This window comes from Ornithorhynchus anatinus, chromosome 1, assembly GCF_004115215.2.
Source record: "Ornithorhynchus anatinus isolate Pmale09 chromosome 1, mOrnAna1.pri.v4, whole genome shotgun sequence".
NCBI classification, from domain to species: Eukaryota; Metazoa; Chordata; class Mammalia; order Monotremata; family Ornithorhynchidae; genus Ornithorhynchus; species Ornithorhynchus anatinus.
This window is the reverse complement of record NC_041728.1, coordinates 68,601,834-68,618,761: the sequence shown is the minus strand read 5'-3', so window position 1 is coordinate 68,618,761 and position 16,928 is coordinate 68,601,834. Positions and strand designations below refer to the sequence as shown.

At 42.0% G+C, this 16,928-nt stretch overlaps 1 protein-coding gene across 3 annotated transcripts in view; it reads right to left on the bottom strand.

Annotated features, from left to right (window-relative positions):
* ATL2 (atlastin GTPase 2) overlaps positions 1-16,928 on the bottom strand; it is a 92,002-nt gene that overhangs the window by 12,478 nt on the left and 62,596 nt on the right. For all 3 annotated transcript variants that reach the window (XM_029061301.2, XM_039912249.1, XM_029061308.2), the window contains exons 3-6: positions 5,157-5,291; positions 3,863-3,967; positions 727-777; positions 358-414 (exon numbers count right to left, since the gene is read on the bottom strand). In XM_029061301.2, the coding sequence (XP_028917134.1) occupies positions 358-414; positions 727-777; positions 3,863-3,967; positions 5,157-5,291 (348 nt within the window). The remainder of the gene's footprint in view (positions 1-357; positions 415-726; positions 778-3,862; positions 3,968-5,156; positions 5,292-16,928) is intronic.

The following is a 16,928-nucleotide window of genomic DNA, read 5'->3' as shown; positions in this document are numbered from 1 at the left end:
GTACATAAGTATTAGGAGGAGGAGGAGTAAAGGTATTTACTGAGGTCCCACTGGGCGCAATGCATCTTACTAAGCACTTGGGAAAGTAAAATAGAAGCATGAGACACATTCCCTGCCCATAAGGACATTACGCCCTGAGGGGGAAGGCAGGCATAAAGAGAGGTAAATAGTTAAAAGTAGAGATAATTATTTGCTATTGTTTCAACTCCAGAGAATCTGATGCTATAAACAAATCAGCTTGCTCCAGTAGTACTAGGAAAGTCAAGCTAAGGAAACACTCTCCATAAATGCAAGCTAAAACAAGCTGACAAATTTTAAACAGAGAGGCCTAGTTACTTTTTAAGTAATGTATGTTACCTGAAACGGCTTTTGGTAGATTTCTTCCATTGCAAGTCTTCCGTACTCTGTAAACAACTATGGAATCAGATTATTACAAATGAAGCCATAATAAGGTGCAGGAATTGGGTCCTGTTTAGGCAAGAATCCCAATATAGTCAGGATTTTGGCTTACAAAAGCTGAGCAGTGGTTTTTTCCAAACAAGTTCTCTATATTGAAATTTACTCCATTTAAGAATCAAGTTTAGACTGGATTAAAACTGCATTTACAAAATATAATACTTGGGCACCGGCACAATGTGGTGCTTTTCTTCCACTGAGTTCACAAAAGATCAAGGAAAGGACAATACAGTAAGAGCAGTTGAGCATAAAATTCTTCCTTGTACATACCTGCAAATGCTGCAGATCATCTTCTTGAATGTTCTGAGACAAATTGTATACCTGTTTAGATGGAATAATTTTTTACATGGATTTTAATTTTTCCACAACACTTTTTATCTTTTTTAACCGTAATACCAAAGACTTCACTTATCTATTCCACAGAACAAGCGATTCGCCACTTTCTTTACCCAGCTATTCTGCACCACTACCTTAAGCAGCCGAGCTGTAGGCAAACAACTTGCTCTTGTACAAATTTGTGACTTTTCAACCTACTGAAGTGCAGTGGGTTGTACGTCCACAGAAAGGCAGCTCCAGTAGATAGACTCTAACCTCATTACGGGCAGGGAACGTGTCTGCTAATTCCATTGTATTGTACTCTCCCAAATGCTTAGTATAGTGCTCTGCACAAAGTAAGGTTTGGTTAATTCCGGATTGGTTGATCGAATAGGTGAAATTTGCTGACAATTCTAGCTGCAAAAATCAGGCCATGGGAGTATATATAAAGATGTGTTCTTATTATAACTCGTTGTTGTTTTGTGATTGGAAGGCGAGCTGCCTAATCAAAGTTCAGTGTTTGCTCTATTCTCACCCAGTCTTTACAGGTTACAGATTCATAAGAGGATGGAGGAATGATTTAAGGTGGCAGGCTCAAGGTATCAGTTCACTTTGTTAGGGCTTCTGGTCTCCAAGTGGAGACGTGGGTTCGAGTCCCACTTCCGACCCTTCTTTACATAAGCAGTATGGTCTAGTGGATAGAGCATAGGCCTAGAAGTCAGAAGGATCCAGGCTCTAATCCCAGCTCTGCCACTTGTCTGCTGTGTGACCCGATATCTCAATTCTCTGTGCTTCAGTTACCTCATCTGTAAGACCAAACCCCATGTGGAACTGGACTGTGTCCAACCTGATTTACTTGCATCTACTCCAGAGTTTAGTATAGTGGCTGGCACATAAGTGCTTAAAAACTTGAATTACTATTATTATTATAATTACATGGACATTTCTCCAATACCCCGATATCTTCATCATCTATGGTATTTATTAAGTGCTTATGGTGTGCACAGCACTGTACTAACTACTTGGGAGAGTAAAATACAATAGAGTTGGTAGATATGCTCCCTGCCCACAACAATCTTACAGTCTAGAGGGTCTGTATCTTGGTTGTGTTTCTCCAGCTCTAGCGTGTACTTCCAAAAAGGTGGCAAACAGAACAGTATTCATGATTCCAGATCTGGAAATACCACTTTTTTATTAAATGATAGGCTCTACCTAGTGTTTCATTCTCTATCCCCTTTGGTGCGCTTTTTGGGGATTTAACACATCCATCAATCACCGGCAGCTTTCTTGAGTGGTGACCAATAGCTCAGAATCATCGTGGTGCAGTTGTAATTTGGATTTCTTTTCCCTAAGGGCATATCCTAGCACTTCCTTACAGTGTGATCCATCTAGCATTTTTCAGTCCGTAGGCTTCCTCAGGGCTGGGGATCATGCCTGCTATCATGTTCTTCCCAAGTGCTTAGTGCAGTGCTCTACATACTCTAAGGTGCTCAAAATTCCTCATGATTAAACCATTCACTCAGTCTTTTTGCAGTTTGGCCTCATTCGCATGTCACTGCATCACCTGAATTTGGTGCTCTCTGTTCACCTGGTATTTCAAAATACACTCTCTCAGTCAATCGATGGTATTTACTGAGCACGCGTACTGTGTGCAGAGCCCTGTACTAAGTGCTTGGGAGAGTTCAATATAGGAGAGTGGGCAGACACTTTCCTTGGCCCACGAAGAGCTTACTCTTCAGTATAAGTAAGATGACCCTTTGGCCCAAGCACCGGCTCTGGGGAACCCCATGACAGACAGAACATGATGGTTCTTTTTTTAAAGCCTTTGATAGGGAAGCTTGTCAGCAGCTTTGTAAAAGAAAAAAATCTAAATATTTTATGTCCATTGGTTTCCCCTCTATTCGCTTGTCTACTGACCCCTTCACAGAACATCAATATCCTGCCTTTGAAGAGGTTATAATCTAGAGAAGCAACGTGGCTCAGTGGAAAGAGCTTGGGCTTTGGAGTCAGAGGTCATGGGTCCGAATCCCGGCTCTGCCACTTGTCAGCTGTGTGACTGTGGGCAAGTCACTTAACTTCTCGGCCTCAGTTACCTCATCTGTAAAATGGGGATTGAAATTGTGAGCCTCACGGGGGACAACCTGATTACCCTGTATCCAACCCAGCGGTTAGAACAGGAGCAGCGTGGCTCAGTGGAAAGCGCCCGGGCTTTGGAGTCAGAGGTCATGAGTTCGAATCCCAGCTCTGCCACTTGTCAGCTGTGTGACTGTGGGCAAGTCACTTAACTTCTCTGTGCCTCAGTTACCTCATCTGTAAAATGGGGATTGAAATTGTGAGCCCCACGTGGGACATCCTGATTCCCCTGTGTCTACCCCAGCGCTTAGAACAGTGCTCGGCACATAGTAAGCGCTTAACAAATACCAACATTATTATTATTATTACACATAGTAAGCGCTTAACAAATACAGACATTATTATTATTATTATTATTACTAGAGATAGACAGTAAACATGCAAAACTGGTAATAAAATGGTAACAAAGTGTGTCTTCTCCCCAGATGAGGTAGGATGGGGCAAAAGTTAAATCAGTTTTTCTATTTCCTTAGCATCACTGGTGACAGCGGAGTAAGCAAGTTGAAATCAATAGTCAGAATAAGACTGGGATCATGTAGATTTTGTGTCTCCACGCTCAGACGTTCTTTAAGGCAGATCAAGAGTTAGCTATAACAGTAAGGAAAACCATGAAGGCCTCCGATGCTAAAAGCTTTATTCTCCTCCAAAGGAGTAAAACTTAGAGATGTATAGCCAATTCTGATTCAGACTACCAGACATTACCATCTACCCATATAAGCTTAGCAGCATGACTAGGGATTTTAGGATAAGCCTAGCTGCCTTCAAGGTAATCACAAAGTCTGGGACTTCCCAGTATGGGGTATAAAGTGGGAAACAGAAGAGTTTAAGGGCTGTACATATGAATTTCCACACTTGAAATTCTTTCTTTTACAAAAGTGCATGCAAAATGAGAATGAAATGAAAAGACCCTGGGGGCACACCGAGAGGAGGTTACTACTACTTTGCGATAGCGGCTCACCTGTACAGAACTTGTCATGGTGCTCAAAGCAAACACCGTTGCACAGTCTTTAATAGTTGATTGGCTATCAAAAGCACCTTGGGTATCCATTAGCAGCACAGCAACCTAGAGATGTAAAAGGCCAGAGTTTTAATTTCAGTAAAATTATATCGAGGTACTGAACGATAAAAGCCACTCAAAAACCATGACGACTATCTGGACTAGCAGCCAATCAAATCAACTTTGCTCCTTTCTGGGTCTTCCATTACCATGGGCATTTCTACCTACCTAACCTCAAAAATCTTTGGTGCTTCCCTGGAATCATACCACTCTGACAAGCAATTGCAAGACCAGACTGATAGACTTAAACAAGGAGTCATACTTGGAATTAATTCACTCATTCAGTCGTATTTCTTGAGCACTTACTTTGTGCAAAGCACTGTAGTAAGCACTTGAGATAGTACAGTACAACAACAAACTGACATAGTCCCTTCTCACAACGAGCTCACGGTCTAGAGGAATCAACCTGAACATTTATATGGCTAAATTATTTGTTTTCTCCTATGGGTGGATTAAAAAAAATAAAATACAGTGGTGACCAACAAAATTCAGGACACAAGAATCTTTTTAGTATTCAACTAAGCCACCAACAAGCGAGCACTACAAACTGTATAACCCAGCCAATAACACTGTCAGTGTCCCCTTGAGTATCTGGCAGAGCAAAATAATATTACCAGCCAAGATTACTGTGGGAATGGCACGAGGAAAGCACCCTGTTCTTTAAGAGACCGAAATCTCTGTTGCCAGCCACGACTGCTCACTTCTCTGACAAAAACGGAGTTACAAGTCGATACGGAGCCAGCATTAGAGCCCCAAGGAGTCATCTGGACCATTCAGAAGATATTGAATTTATCTGAGTTTTTCCAGAAACACCTGCAATCGCGTAGAGGGCACTTTCAATGAAACTCCCTCACTAATGGACTTCGCACATCCACACCACCTTTATGGTGCATTATGAGCACAATCAGAAGGGGATTACGAGGCTGTTGAGAAAAGGCAATAATGTGTCTTCAGTCGTTCATTTATTTATTCAGTCGTATGTACTGAGTTCTTACTGTGTGCAGAGCACTGTACTAAGTGCTTAGAAGAGTACAATACAACAGTAAACAGTCACATTCCCTGCCCTCGACGAGCTTACAGTCTAGAGAAGTTGTGTTCCAGAATGCTTGGGAAGGAAGAGGAAAGGTAGGAGCAGGACCTCGCCGGAGGCGAAAAGGGAGAGTGAACAGAAGATGGCTTGTGTTTGCTTTTTTACCTTCGTTCCATCAGGCTTTTCGATTACAAACACTTCACTCCAGACCTGAATGCCGGTTGTTTCTCTCTCACAGCCACCTCGCCACGTAAAGCCGGTTAATGGTTCGTCAATTCCACCAATCCAGCAAGAGGAGTCCTAGGGAAGCGGTGTAAATTTAGTCCCCCGAACAAGTACAAGTAGCACTGGCCTGCTAAGAATAGTCTTAGCCTACAACATTTTAGCTGGGTGCTATACTGATCTAAAAAAGGAAAGCTTAGCATCAAAATAAAGTACTATGAATTTGGAAAGCCAAGACACCACTTAAGTTCACAGCATTTTGCAAACCCTGCCTGTTTGGAAGAACCACTTTTTCCCAGAGAACACTTGTTTGACAATACATCAAATTTAGTCCAAGGTTGGGTCATTTCAGAATACAGTGTAAGCTCCCTGTGGCCAGGAAACCAGCCTATCAACTCTGGTCTACTGTACTCCCCCAAGGGCTTAGTACAGTGTTCTGCACAACAGTAAGCACTCTTTATCATCAATCAATCGTATTTACTATCTGTACAGCACTGTACTAAGCGCTTGGGAGAGTACAAAAGAATTACCAGTCACGTTCCCTGCCCTTAACGAGCTTATGGTCTAGATGGGGAGGATCATCACCAATGGCACTTATTGAGGGCTTACTGTGTGTAGAGCACTATATTAAGGGCTTAGGAAACTACAATAAAACAGAGTCGGTAGACATATTCCCTGCCCATAACAAGCAATAAACGTAACTAACCAGTGGATTGATGGGAGGCTGCTCCATTACGACACCCACTTCTACTGGAAATAGGGAGCAGGAAAGGGGCGGGGTGGGGAGGGTTTAAGAAACAGAAGAATCCATACTTCAGTCCATCATGGCTCTTGACTCCAATGAACTCCCTAACCAATGGTGTCCACTCCCCAGGGGCAGTGGTCTCCTCAACTTCGAGTCGGCCTCCTGGCCTTGCTCATCCCATGTCTCAACAAGACTGATGTGTTTCCCAAGGTGGACGCTTTGGGGCCTATTATCTCCTTGAAGACCTCCCTCTTCCACTCATTCTCCCTGCCTCCTTTTTGCCCCCAAACTCAAAATGGAAGGTTGGACCCCTTGAGCTCAGTCCCTTCCCACTATCACTTCAACAGCAGCGGAAACTAGATCTAGATCCTTACTCCTTCCTGTTATTGTGGAGACAAGAACAAAAATACACAGGTAATATTTTTCACAATTAAGAAAAAAAAAATAGTTCTGGCCAGGACACGTTTTCATCATGTGTTTCTCATACAAGAAGACAGGAGATTTGGAGGGTGTTCTTCTGACAACTTGCTTGGCTAAATATCGCACGACGTAGTGTTGGAAGAAACAGTTGGATGAATGTGCCCGGTGATGGACAGAAGAAAAGACCGCAGCCCAATCCTCTTGGTAGAGAACTAGGTGTAACCTTTATTAACTATCACCATATTAGAATTGGCTCCTAATCCCGGCTCTGCCGTTTGAATGTGTGTGACCTTGAACAAGTCACAATTTCTCTGGGTCTCATTTACCTCATCTGTAAAATGGGAATGAAGACTGTGAGTCTCATATGGGACAGGGACTGTGTCCAGCCCAATCTGCTTGTATCCACCCCAGTGCTTAGTACAGTGCCTGGCACGTAGTAAGCACTTAACAAATGTCATAATTATCGTTATTATTACAACAAAAAATCTTCACACATTCAATTGCGTTAACGGCTGTGATGGAACAAAGGCAGACAACATACAGATTCTACCAGTTAGCCCAACCAAAAAAGCCAGGATCAGTGTAGTCCCAAAGAGATCCTTGTTCTTCAGGATAGGACAAAATCCCCTGTAGCCTACTGAAGCAATAGTTTGGTTAGTTTCATTTAATTTTTATTTGATTTCATTTTACTTCTAGAAAAGACAGATTACTTTCTTCCTTAAATCCTCAGCTAAGAAATGGTTCTAATGCTGACTGATGATGTGAGAAAGGGTTAAAGTGCTGAAGTTATGAGAAGCAGCATAGCCTAGTGGAAAGAGTCAGAGGACCTGGGTTCTAGTCCTGGCTCTGCCACCTGTCTACTGTGCGATCTTGGGTAAGTCATGACTGTGCCTCAGTTTCCTCATCTTCAAAATAAGGATTCAATACTTGTTCTTTCACCTTAGACCTTGAGCCCCATGTGGGACCTGATTATCTTGTACAGTAGTTGCATGTAGTAAGCGCTTAACAAAGACCATACTTCTTCTTACGAGGGAATTCCCCTTTATACTTTTGCTTATTGCAATAATCTCCCAGCCAGTGAGTTCAAAGTTTTGGCTACAGGGAAATTAAAGAGGAACCAGAGAAGGGACAAAAATCATTCAAGGGACAGGAAATGAGGTTTCTGCAGACAAATTCAAGTATTAAAACAGTTTGTTTAGTCTGGAGAAGTGGCGGCTATGGGTGACAATTTCACAATTTCAAGTATATTAAGAGGAAGATGTGGTTGAGTTTTTTCTCCATGACCTTTTAGAACTGAAAAAGAGGAAGGTGTTCAATAGCGTTGACGATGGGAACTTCTTGACCGGGCAGATGATCAACTACTAGAAGAGGAGCTGGAGGGTGGGTTTGCTCAGTAGGGTACGTCATTAAAAATACCTTTCTAATTACACTAGTGAGGTGCAGCCAGTACCCCAAAAGTGAGGGGGCTTAAGTTCTCGATGAAGCCTTCGTTGAGGAAGACTTGTGTCTGGATATTCATGCTTGGGCCGATGTTTGGCACACGTGAAAATTATCTTCTTATGATGTCACTAGTGGATGGAAAGTACTGGGCTAAAATAGTTTGACCAAGTAGATCTCATGCTTGTTGTGGGCAGGGAATGTATCTTCCAACTCTGTGCACTGTACTCAACAAAGCGCTTAGTACAGTGCTCTGCACACAGCGAGCACTCAACAAATACCACTGATGCCGATGACGTTGCTTATATTCCTACATTCACTTCCTACCTTAATTGCCCCTTTGCTGTTTATAAAAACACCAGCAGTTTACGAATATGAGTATACTTCCGAACAGCTTTAAGACCCCATGCTGGTAGCCTCCTTAAATTTATGAACCTTTTTTTGAAAATGAAGGTTTCCAAAGCTAAACTGAATCTGCCTTAGTATAAGGCTTTCCGATCAACAATCCCACAGTGGTTAGTGGTTCACTAAAACTAGAGTTGAGGAGAAACTACTGAATAAACAATGGGGCTGTTAAACATCATATTCTTTCCCTTCAGAGAGGGCCTCGATCACTTGAAGCCACTTCAATGAAAAGTCATCTGGAAAGACAAAAGCACCTAGGACGTAATTCCCAAATTACTGCAGACAGCAATTACATCTCCTGGTGTAATATACATTCAGAAGTGGCACTCTAAGAAGGTGATATTTAGTCAGAGCTTTGAATTTCCTATATTCCTACTACGTTATGACACCTAAATTAAGTGTTTAGAAACCCTAGTTAAAAAATAAAAGCGGCAATAACTCTTTTGCTTTTGAAATTTAGAAGCATAAACTTTTAGACTGTAAGCTTGCTGTGGGCAGGGAACATGTCTACCAACTCTTATATCATAATCTCCCAACACTTAGTACAATGTTCTGCATCCAGTAAGCGCTAAATAAATACAACTGAATGCCTGAACTTCTAAGAGGGAACGTGGCCTAGTACAGCAGGGGCCGTACTACAGGGAACCCATTTCTATTAAAGTTGCCAGCACTTCCAGATAAAAAGCAACTGCAGGAGATTTGACAGTTTGCAGTGTTTGGGATATGGAATTATTCAAATAATAATAATTATTAATAATCCTGTCCCTCGGGACGTGGTTTGAACAAACTGATCAGACTTTGCTCCCTAAGTCAGAAAGACTAGACCTGCCTGGATCAACAGGGCAGACTCCAAAGCTGAAAATAATCAACCCACGGATTTTCCCCCAGCTCTTCTATAACACACGCTAAGGCAGGACAGTGATTTTGAATTTTTAGATGGATTCCTTAGGGAGCGAATCAGTTCAAGATGCAAATGAGAGTTTAAAAGTGAAGCCAAATGAAGAACGTGAGAAATTGTATTACTGGCCTAGGCCCATGGTCTGCCCAGTCAAAATATCTCTAATGGGGGCACCAAAAAAAAAAAAAAATCCAGGAAGTGGGATAATTTCCCACCATCATCATCGATAGCTTTTAAGGATCATTCATTTTGTGCACAGCACTGTGAGAACATACACCAGAAATAAAGTCATGAACCCTGTCTTCAAGGCGCTTACAACCTTACGGTGGAGTTGGTAAGGAGGGAGTGAGGACAAACAAATTGCCAAACACCAGGACCTGGGCACTAATCTCAACCCTCACCTGCCTGAAATCTCTCTGTGCCTCAGTTTCTTCATCTGTAAAACTAGGTTTCAATACCTACTCTCCATCCTGCTTAGACTGTGAGCTCACAAGGGATAGGAACTGTGTGTGTCCAGTCTGATTATTTCGTATCAACCATCCCAGCGCTTTGCACAGACAAAGCACACAGGCACCACTATTATTTTTTAAAAGGCACGTGGGGCATAAATGATAACAAAATTAAACTGACATATACATAACTCTTGTGGCTGATGGGGTGTCCAGATTTCCTGAGCATTTATTCTAATTACCTTTCTCATCTTATTAAAGATAATATCTCTCTCTTATCTCTCTTATTAAAGAGAAACATTTAATGAAAGCTAGCAAACACTCTTTCTAGATCTCATCAACGCAAAGAGAAACAAAAAAAGGTATATTTGATCAAAGTCCAATGGAAATGTTTTAACCAACCTGAGAAGTTATCAAAACTCCCTTTAGTTCAAAGGTATTTGAGCTCCTAAGCGCTTGGAACAGAGTTGATAAATGTTTCCTGCTCACAACAAGCTTGTGGTTCAGAGTTGATCTGAAGTTTGGAAACCAAGGCAACTGTCAGGACAGCTAACTCCCTGATTGGAAAGATAACCGTGACCTGTTCTAGGCTTCCCAAAATCTGCAGAGGACTTGAAAATTGTAGAACATAATAGCTAACGAATTCCTTCTCATCCCATTTCCTCCAAGGGGTCTTTCCTGACTGAGTGCTCATCTCCCCAATCCACCCTCCCCTCATCCTCAATTATGCACTTGGCTGTGGACCCCTTAAGCACTTTCATAACTCAACTTCACATCACTTAGATATCCTTACTCTAAAAAAAGTTACAGATGGGAGAAAATAGTTGTCTGTCTCCCCCTGTGGATTGTATGTTCCTTGAGGGAGGAACAAGTCTCATCTCTATTATACTGTACTTCCCCCAAGCACTTAGTACAGTGTTCTGTACACAATAAGCACCCAAATACCACTGAGTACAGAATCAGAACTTGCCTTCAGGATGCTGGATATGCCCAATTTTCAAGCAGTATGGCCTAGTGAAAAAAACACGAGCCTGGGAGTCAGAAGAACCTGGGTTTAATGATGATGGTATTTGTTAAGCGCTTTTACTATGTGTCAGGCACTGTACTATTCCTACTCCAGCTCCGCCACTTGTCTGCTGTGGGACCTTGGGCAAATCACTTCACTTCTCAGTACCCTTCTGTCATCTATAAAATGGGGATTAAGACTGTAAGACCCATCTGGTCAACCTGATTAGTTTGTTTACCCCAGTGGTGGGTACAGTGCCTGGCACATAGTAAGTGCTTAAATTCCATAAAAGAAAAAAAAAAGCTGAACAGATTTTAGAATGCAGGAAAGCCTGGGGCAATCTGTCACCATGGACTGCTTTTGCCTGGAGCAGGGAAGTTCCCAAAGACCCTTCCTCTCTTCACCTTAATTGTTCTACTAGTAATTTTGTAACTTCTGACTTTTAACTTGTTTTATTTTAACTGGCTTAATCTGACATTCGAAAGATCTTATTGCTCTATCTGTCCTTCCCTTAGATTTATGAAGCTCCTTAAAGACCAAGGTTTATGGCAATAGATTTTCATGTAATAAACCTCCAGCATTTAATATGGTGCTTTGCAAGTTGCAAGCAACTAATATGTGTCAAGAAGAAGAAGAATGTGTCAAGAATGTGTCAAGGAGAAGGAGTGTGAGGTCTAACAGGTGTTAAGTAGGGTTCTCATGTTTTTAGTTGCCAAAAAAGGAAAAAAAAAAGGTCACAGAAGGCTCTTTTCTGCTTTTGCTCCACCTCCAAAAAATTGTGGGATCCAAATACTTACTTTACTTACTTATTACTTATACTCATTTATCTCAGAGCTAATATATTACTGAATACTAGTCCAATCGTGACAATCAGATTACAATCCGATCATGCCCAATCATGGCAATCAAATGGAAAATAGACGATAAATTGAGCTTTATGCTATAGTTGAGGTACTGCATAATGTCTTCCTTCAAGGGGCACAATGATTTCAGGATCAAAGACTCAGAATTTTGGAAAGTGAAGCACAGTGCTGGGTTCTTAATGGCAGTCTACAGAGAAACATTGCCAAAGTTATTCTGAACTCTTAAAATAGAAAATTGTTAAGCTAGTTTCAAGCATATCCAGTTCAACACCCCAGTATTTTCCATTAATTTCTCTTCCTAGTATAAACAGACATTCCACTTTCCCTAAACCCTGAAATTCTCAGAGCCAACCAATACTGTCTCAACAGTTTGTGTAATCTGGGCAAGGAACACTCTTGCCGTTAGCGTGCATGTTTTGCTTTCAGTGAAAACAGGGTTGAGTTACCCGTGACTCCGTTGAGCCATTCAAGATGGAGAATGCCCTTCACCAGGACAAATGCAGTAGCCATTTAAGGACCTGAAGGAAAGAAATTCCTCGGTAGCGAAGGAATCCAGCAACTCAGCGCAGCCTGCTTAAGCTTGATATCATTCCTACTTCACTGACAGCAAATTCCACCGTGTAAGCCAAAGCTGGGGCCTTTCCAGGCTGAGAAAACCTTTGTGAGCCATCTTACAAGAACTAAGACAACTGAGTAAAGAGAATCTCTGACCAACTGTCCTAAGCCTGTTCTAAAGCTTTAATAATCCATGTGCGGCAGTCACCTCACACACTTAAATCACAAATGCATTTAACTTCTGCCATATTGGTTTATGGCAATTTAAAACTGCATAATCATGGAATATAAAAACAAACATAATTAAATGAAAATTAGTCACTGCAATCCTTGGCACCCAACCTTTTGGGGGGTGCTTTATAATAATTATGGTATATGTTAGATGCTTACTATGTGTCAATCACTGTCCTAAGCGCTGGAGTAGATACAAGGTAATCAGGTTGGACACGATCCCTGTCCCACAGAAGGCTCCGAGTCTTAATTCCCATTTTACAGATGAAGTAACTGAGGCACAGAAAAGTTGAGTGACTTGCCCAAGGTCAAACAGCAGACAACTGGTGGAGCTGAAATTAGACTCCACATCCTCTGACTCCCAAGCCCGTGGTCTTGCCACTAGACCATGCTGCTTTCCAAGATAATATCCACGATAATATAAGAACCTTCTGACTTCTGGTCTGTAAAAAAGAGAGGCAGTTTCAAAAAAATTCATAAAGTTTGTGAACTTGTCCCTTCTTGATTTGGTGGACCAAAACTATGTAACTTTCATTAGTTGCAGTATTTCCTGCTACATCATTTTCCATTAGAAATATATCGATAGCAGCTTTCACGGAGATAAAATTGGGCTCTGCCGTTTCCCTTCCAAAATATTTGGTCTAGCAAGTTTGACGGACAACGGATAAAATCCCTCACAGGCTTTTGATCAATCTAGGTTTTTCCTCCATCCAAGTAACTCCAGGCCAGAGAGCAGAAATATTTATATTTGCCATAAAATATGCGAAGTTCACTTTCTGTTTAGCAGACATAAGACTCTCCCCTGGTAATTTTGTCTCTCGTCAGTCAATCAATGGTACTTATCGAGCGCTTACTGTGTGTACAGCACTACACTAAGCACTTGGGAAAAGTACAATATAACAAGAGTTAGTATGGATATTCCCAGTCCACAACAAGTTTATAGTCTAGAGAGGGGGTCAGTTCTATTTAACAGTGCTTGGCACATAGTAAGCGCTTAACAAATACCATTATTATCATTATTATGGCAATGTATGTCCCTGGACACAGCACGACATGAAATTGGTAGAAATGTTTTTGCGTATTTAGGTGGCAGTGAATAAAATGTGAGTTTTCTGTAACGTGAAGGTTCTGTAGGAATAAAAGTCATGAATAAGGAATAAAAGTCCACACCTCCCTGTTAAACTACAAAACCTGAATCCCTCAGAATTTAACAGATCTTACTACCCCGTTTCCACTGTTTGCATTCTCTAAGGTCAAGAGTAACATCCTTTTATCGATTGATCACATTTATTGAGTGCTTACTGTGTGCAATTCACAGTACTAAGCACTTGAGTGAGTACGATATAACAGGTGGAGGACATGTTCCCTGCCCTCAAGGAACACAGGCATTAAAACAAATTAATTATTGAGAGGTCCAAAGGGCAATACTCTGTCCTAATCCTCCTCGGCCAGTCTTCCCTCCTCATCTTCCTTGAAACCCTATCAGGCCTTGGTTTTGCTGACCCTATTAGCCTGATTCTCCTCCTACTTCCCTGACTGCACTTTTACTGCTCTTGTATTGATCGATCATATTTATTGAGTGTTTACTGTGTGCAGACTACTGTACTAAGCGCTCAATAAATGTGAGTGCAATATAACAGGTGGAGGACATGTTCCCTGCCCTCAAGGAACACACAATCTAAATAATAATGTTGGTATTTGTTAAGCGCTTGCTTTGTGCCGAGTAATAATAATTATGGTATTTGTAAAGCACTTACTACGTGCAGAGTACTGTTCTAAGCTCTGAGGTAGATACAGGGTAGTCAGATTGTTCCATGTGGGGCTCACATTTTTTAATCCCCATTTTTACAGATGAGGTAACTGAGGCACAGAGAAGTTAAGTGACTTGCCCAAGGTCACAGAGCTGACAAGTGGCGGAACCGGAATTAGAACCCACGAGCTCTGACTAAACCCGGGCTCTTTCCACTGAGCCACGCTGCTTCTTAAGGGGAAGACAGGCAATCAAAAAAAACTACTTGCAGAGCGGATATTCTGTCCTAATCCTCCTCGACCATTCTTCCCTCCTCATCTTCCTTGAAACCGTATCAGGCCTTGGTTTTGCTGACCCTACTAACTTGATTCTCCTTCTTCTTCCCTTACTGCTCTTTTACTGCCCTTTTATTCATTGGCTCTTCATCTACCTCTCATCCCCTTACTGTGGACATTCTGCAAGGAGATAATAATAATGATAACAATAACGATGATGGTAATAATAATGATAAAATAATCTGTTAAAGTGCTTACTCTGTGCCAGGCGCCATCCTAAGCACTGGGGTAAATACAGGATAATCGAGTTGGACACAAAGACCCTGTTTCACACAGGACTCCCAGTCTTAATCTCCATTTTATTCGTTCGTTCACTCAGTTGTATTTATTGATCACTTACTCTTGGGAGAATTCTACAAATACTACTGAATGAATAAATACAACCGACACATTCTCTTACAGATAAGGCAACTGAGGCACAGAGAAGTTAAGTGACTTGCCCAAGGTCACACAACAGACACCTAGCAGAGCTGGGATAAAAATAATAATAATGATGGTATTTGTTAAGCACTTACTACGTGCCAAGCACTGTTCTAAGCACTGGGGTAGATACAAGGTAATTGAGTTGTCCCACGTGGGGCTCACAGTCTTAATCCCCATTTTATAGAGGAGGTAATTGAGGCACAGAGAAGTTAAGTGACTTGCCCACAGTCACACAGCTAAGTGGCGGAGCTGGGATTAGAACCCAGGTTCTCTGACTCCCAGGCCCAGGCTCTTTCCACTAGGCCACACTGCTTTGAGTCTCCTTCTCTACAATCACTCGAGTTCATTCATTTATTCATTCATTCAGTCAGTCATATTTACTGAGCACTTACTGTGTGCAGAGCATTTACTGAGCACTTACTGTGTGCAGAGCACTGTACTAAGTGCTTGGGAGAGCACAATACAGCAGTAAACAGTCACATTCCCTACCCACGACGGGCTTACAGGCTAGAGTTGGGGAGACAGACAATACAAATAAATTAAATGACAGATTTATACGTAAATGCTGTGGGGCTGGGAGCGGGGAAGAGCAAAGGGAGCAAGTCAGGGCGATGCAGAAGGGAGTGGAAAGTGAGGAAACTGAGTTCCCTGCCATCTCTACACAGACGACTCCCATATCTACCTCTCTAACCCTGATCTCTCTTCTAGCCTCTCCTCTGGCCTCTAGGACATCCCTGCCTAGATGTTCTGTTGGGGCCTTAAACTCAGTGTCTAAAACAAACCAATCTTCCTCCTATGTTTCCTCATCTTGAAAATATAGAATATCTTTTCCCTCTCCCTCAGACTGAGCCCGACGAGGGATGGAGCAGCATGAGAAGCGGTATGGACTAGTGGTTAGGGCAGGGGCCTGGGAGTCAGAAGGACCCGGATTCTAATCCCACCTCTGCCACCTGCTGCTGAGGGACCTTGGGAAAGTCACTTCACTTCTCTGGGCTTCAGTTACTTCATCTGTAAAATGAGAATTAAGAGCGTGAGCCCCATGTGGGACAGAGACTGTAGCCAATCTGATTAACTTCTATCTACCCCAGTAATAGTAATAATAATGTTGGTATTTGTTAAGCGCTTACTATGTGCAGAGCACTGTTCTAAGCGCTGGGGGTAGATACAGGGTAATCAGGTTGTCCCATTTGGGGCTCACAGTTAATCCCCATTTTACAGATGAGGTAACTGAGGCACAGAGAAGTTAAGTGACTTGCCCACAGTCACACAGCTGACAAGTGGCAGAGCGGGGATTCAAACCCATGACCTCTGACTCCCAAGCCCGGGCTCTTTCCACTGAGCCACGCTGCTTCATAAACTTCGAACAGTGATTGACACATAGTAAGCACTTAACAAGTACCATAATTCTTAAAATTATTATGGGGATTCTGATCATATTTCACCTACCTTCACACAGCATTTTGTACACAGTAAGCACTTAATGCTTTATTCTTTTTATTATTTTCTGAGTTTTGGAAGTGCATAGGGTAACCTTCACAGGCTTTTGAAAGATGCAAGACACCAGTCACTAGAAGGCAAAGAAGAAGTGTTGAGCTCACAGGAGTGCTTTTTATCTACAAAAATAGAACTCAGAACTGTTGACTTCCCTCAGCAAGTAGAGGTGGGAGGTCAGAAGGGCTGGTGAGGACAGGACTACACCCTGCTGGTCCTACAGAAGTAGGGGGTGGGGAAGAGAAACCTCTGAAAATCTTTCTGCCTTAGCAGGTACAGTTTGCCTTTCTTTTTTTAAAAAAACTGTCCAATCAGGGATATTTATATTTATTCAGCGATTACTCTGTGGCGAGCACCGTACTAAACGTTTGGGAAAAGCCAATACAGCAGAGTTGACAGACCCATTCCCTGCACACACACGCTTAGTCCGGGAGGCGGGGGGAGCGGAGACTAACATTCATATAAATAACTTACTATTTATAATTTAGATACGTACCTAACTCCCTCCTGCTTTACTGACACTTCTGTCTCACTCTTCCCCTAGAAAAGATTATTCTTTTCTTGTGCCTTTGTACAACCCCACTCCTTATATAAACACAGAGATTTATCTACAGTAATATTAACCTAGGCTTTTATGTCATTATATCTTTCTGAAGATTGTCAGCTACGGTTGCCGGATTTCCCAAATACGCAAGATCGTTCCTTTC